The sequence below is a fragment of the Habropoda laboriosa genome, unplaced genomic scaffold, assembly GCF_001263275.1.
Source record: "Habropoda laboriosa isolate 0110345459 unplaced genomic scaffold, ASM126327v1 scaffold76, whole genome shotgun sequence".
NCBI lineage: Eukaryota > Metazoa > Arthropoda > Insecta > Hymenoptera > Apidae > Habropoda > Habropoda laboriosa.
In genome coordinates, this window is record NW_017100184.1 from 213,608 (window position 1) to 216,970 (window position 3,363).

At 51.6% G+C, this 3,363-nt stretch overlaps 1 protein-coding gene across 1 annotated transcript in view; it reads right to left on the reverse strand.

The window, feature by feature from the left end:
• Nucleotides 1-3,363, reverse strand: part of LOC108579422 — a 6,816-nt gene extending 3,453 nt beyond the window's left edge. The window contains exons 1-2 of the mRNA XM_017942952.1: nt 1,570-3,363; nt 819-1,328 (exon numbers count right to left, since the gene is read on the reverse strand). Coding sequence (XP_017798441.1) covers nt 819-1,328; nt 1,570-2,397 — 1,338 coding nt within the window. The 5' untranslated portion in view covers nt 2,398-3,363. The remainder of the gene's footprint in view (nt 1-818; nt 1,329-1,569) is intronic.

Below are 3,363 nucleotides of genomic sequence, written 5' to 3' on the forward strand. Positions count from 1 at the left end.
TTAAACCCCCCCCCCCCCCTCTCACTCTCTCTCTCTCTCTCTCTCACCTCCCACCGTTTCAGGTTTTTGTCGGTAGGTTAACGGGTAACAAGATAACTAAAGTTAACGTGTCGGTGGTTGCGAGCAGGAAGATTAATTAAGCATCGCACGAGGAGAGATCAACTTTCTTATCTTATCGATCTGTCTTCCTACATTATACAGAGATAAACAGATATAGAGGAAAAGTAAAACGGTCCGGTGCGAATAAATTTATTCGAGTTGGGTGAAACTGGATAGGTAAGAATAAAATGCGTTAACGGTGGGTCGATGTGGAAACCTTTCCAAGTAAAAGGTTAATTGATACGTCAGGTTGGATATTATAATAGCACAGGATCGCGGAACAAATGGGCTAGCGTGTGCAACAGGTGGTATGTGCATTGGCTATACTATTCGCGTGGATAAAGAAGCGATCTAACCCAGTTAGAATTCTGCCGCTGGTTAGAATTGAATTTGAATTTGGACGGCGAAACAAGATGGGAGATCGCGGTTCCTTTCCCTTTCCTCCTTCGAGATTTCACGTGACACGGTGAAATCGCAGAGGTCGCGGCTACTATCGCCGTAGTCACGCGCTTTCTTTCGTAGGTGTACGCTCGTCTCGTCCCGATGCAGGCCGGAGAAAATAAACGAGGAGAGGAGACAAAGGTGCGTTGAATATAGGCGCGAGTACGCAGAAAGGAGTTATTTTCGCCGCCCAGCTTTCCCACACTTTCCCGCACGATCGCAGTTCGATCGACGGGAAACGAGTGGGAAACGGTGGGGAACGAAATAGAGCAATGTACCTCTTCGTTCTCGTGAACGTGCAGCAGATGAGTAGAGGCCATTAACCCCCTGATTGACCCGAGCATTCTCCTCTTAATCAGACCGGCTTTGCGAGCATGATCCCTGCTGCTCTCGATCTCTCCCGTCGTCTCCTCGTTTTCCGTATCGGAGCACAGTTTGTCCATGCTTTTCGTCGGCTCGTGGAAAACCGAATCGGAACTAGCGATCGTTCTCTTCGGACCGGCATCCTTTTCTTCATCTCCTCCTTCCCCTTCTCCTTGCGGAGGAGAAGTCAAGTTCTCCTCGGAGACGGAGGTCAGACCGAACTCTTCGACCCTGGTGATCGAGCCGAATTGGCCAGTTCTCGCTCTGGTGAAATCGTAAGAGGCGCTCTGAGGAAACGTCGGGGTACGGGCAAGAGCACCGACAGCTTGCAACTTTGCGTGCTTGTTCACCACTTGGTTAATCTTGGAGGTTTCGTCGCGCAACCAGCATCGCATCTTCTCCCATGCTTTCCCCAGTCGATGTTTCTGCAAGTGTACACGTATAGAGGGGTGGTGTCGGTAGGTTTTCGTAACCGTCCGCGATCAGACTCGTCGATAAATCTCTACTAGCTGCTTCGAGTCGACTCTCTCTCTCTCTCTCTCTCTCTCTCTCTCTCATCTGTCTCTCTGCGAAAGATGAATTCGGTCGATTCGAAGCTTCTGTGCTCTGGTGTTATCGCCGAGTCCGATCGAAGCGTAGTTCGTAAGAACGGCACGCCGACAATACCTTGGTGTACAGTCCGTTTCGGCGGGAGATGTTCGAAAGAGGAGCGCCGTTGGAGCACTCGGGATCCGAATAGGAGCCCGCCTCGTATCCGTCGTCCTCCGACGTCGTATCCTGATTCTTTTTTTCAGTACACCTCAACGATCTCGCGGTTGGTTTGGTTCGATCGTACGAGTCCGAGTCCAGATTCGTCCTCGTTCGTTTCCCCGCTTTCTCCGAGCCGAGGATTTCATCTTTCGACGAATCGGCCACGTTCTTTCCGTCGATTTCGTTTCGAACCTCCGCAGATTCCACCTGGAATTTCCCTCGGATCGTGCCGCGAATCTCGTTACCGTCCGCCTCTGTCTCGCGCTCGCGCTCGCGTTCGCTTTCTACCACTTTCTCGCTTTCGATTTCCTCGAGGACGTACGAATTCCTAGGAAAGTCGTACAGTAACTCGTCTTGCGTCGACGCATCATCTTTCTCGTTCCCGTCCGCAGACGAGGCTGGCGTTCTTTCCTTCGAAACTCTACCGCCGACCTTCTCGTCCACGTGGAGAAAACTAAAGCTGATCTTTGGCAATCCATCGTCTTCGTCGCCGTCCTCGTCGTTCACAGATGTGACCGCGGTCAATTCCACGGTGTTCCTGTGTCGCTTCTGCGGAACACCTTCTCGTTCGCCGATCACGTCGGCTTTGTCGACCTCGGTTACGTCAGGGAACTCGTGACAATGTATTATCACTGGCGCGGGAACGTCGTACCAGATTGTCGTACAACTGCCGCCGTTACCGTTCAACGACGATAATTTTCTGACCGACTTTAACGAAGCCCACGCGTATTTCGCCTCTTCCATTTTTCACATTTACCACATCGCCGTACTCCTTTTTCCGCGGAATATGTAATAGCCCAAGCCTTGCCACTTTGTTTTCCTACACACGCGATTCCGATCGATCGACCTTCGGAAACGAGTTTCCCCGATTCGGCCGATTTTCCGTTAAACTCTCCATCTGCCGTAGGAGGAGGAGGAGAAGGGAGAGAGAGGATCGCGTCACGTAAACGATTCACCGGTAATTATCGTTCAACTCGCGCGTTCCAATTCGAACGAACCAACGATCTGCTGTCCCGTCCTTCCTCCGATTGCCCCTCTCTGCGCGCACCGTTGTTCCGACGGTAGGAGTGCCGTGCAACCGATTCCCTGTCTCGTTCGCGCGACATCCAACACCGTTCGCTAAACTTCCTACTTCCGTGCAGTTGTACACTTTCGTAGGACAGAACGATCAGCGTAACATATATGTAGGTTCGACGAGTCGCAAACGAACAGGCGCGTTATCGATGAAGGAGGACGGTGGTCCGCGGTGGTTGCGCGACGACGTTCCAGTCGTGACTGGATTCACGCTGGAAGCCGTATTATACAACACCGTCGAACAATTATATCCGCATTATGTTGCGTACACACGTATTGCACAACCGGGCAAACAGTACACCGCGTGCCTCCAGAAAAATATTGTACATGTACGTAGGAACGGTGGCTGTGCCGACGACGCGTTGTAAATCTTCGTTCCGATCGTTTCCGTGCAAACGGAGCAACGCAACTGTCGAACGGTGATGCAACAGATCGCTTCGTATTCCAAAGTATCTCGGATAGGTGCCGTCACGTGGTAGCTGTCATGCCTCTCGCCGGATTAGGAGAAAAAATATGCGAATATACCGCGTATGCCCTGCGAGAGGATGTCGCGGTTAACGACGAGGAGAGGAGAGGAGAGGAGAACGCACTCGGAAATGGTATGCACGCGTTATTACTACTAGTCAACTACACGGT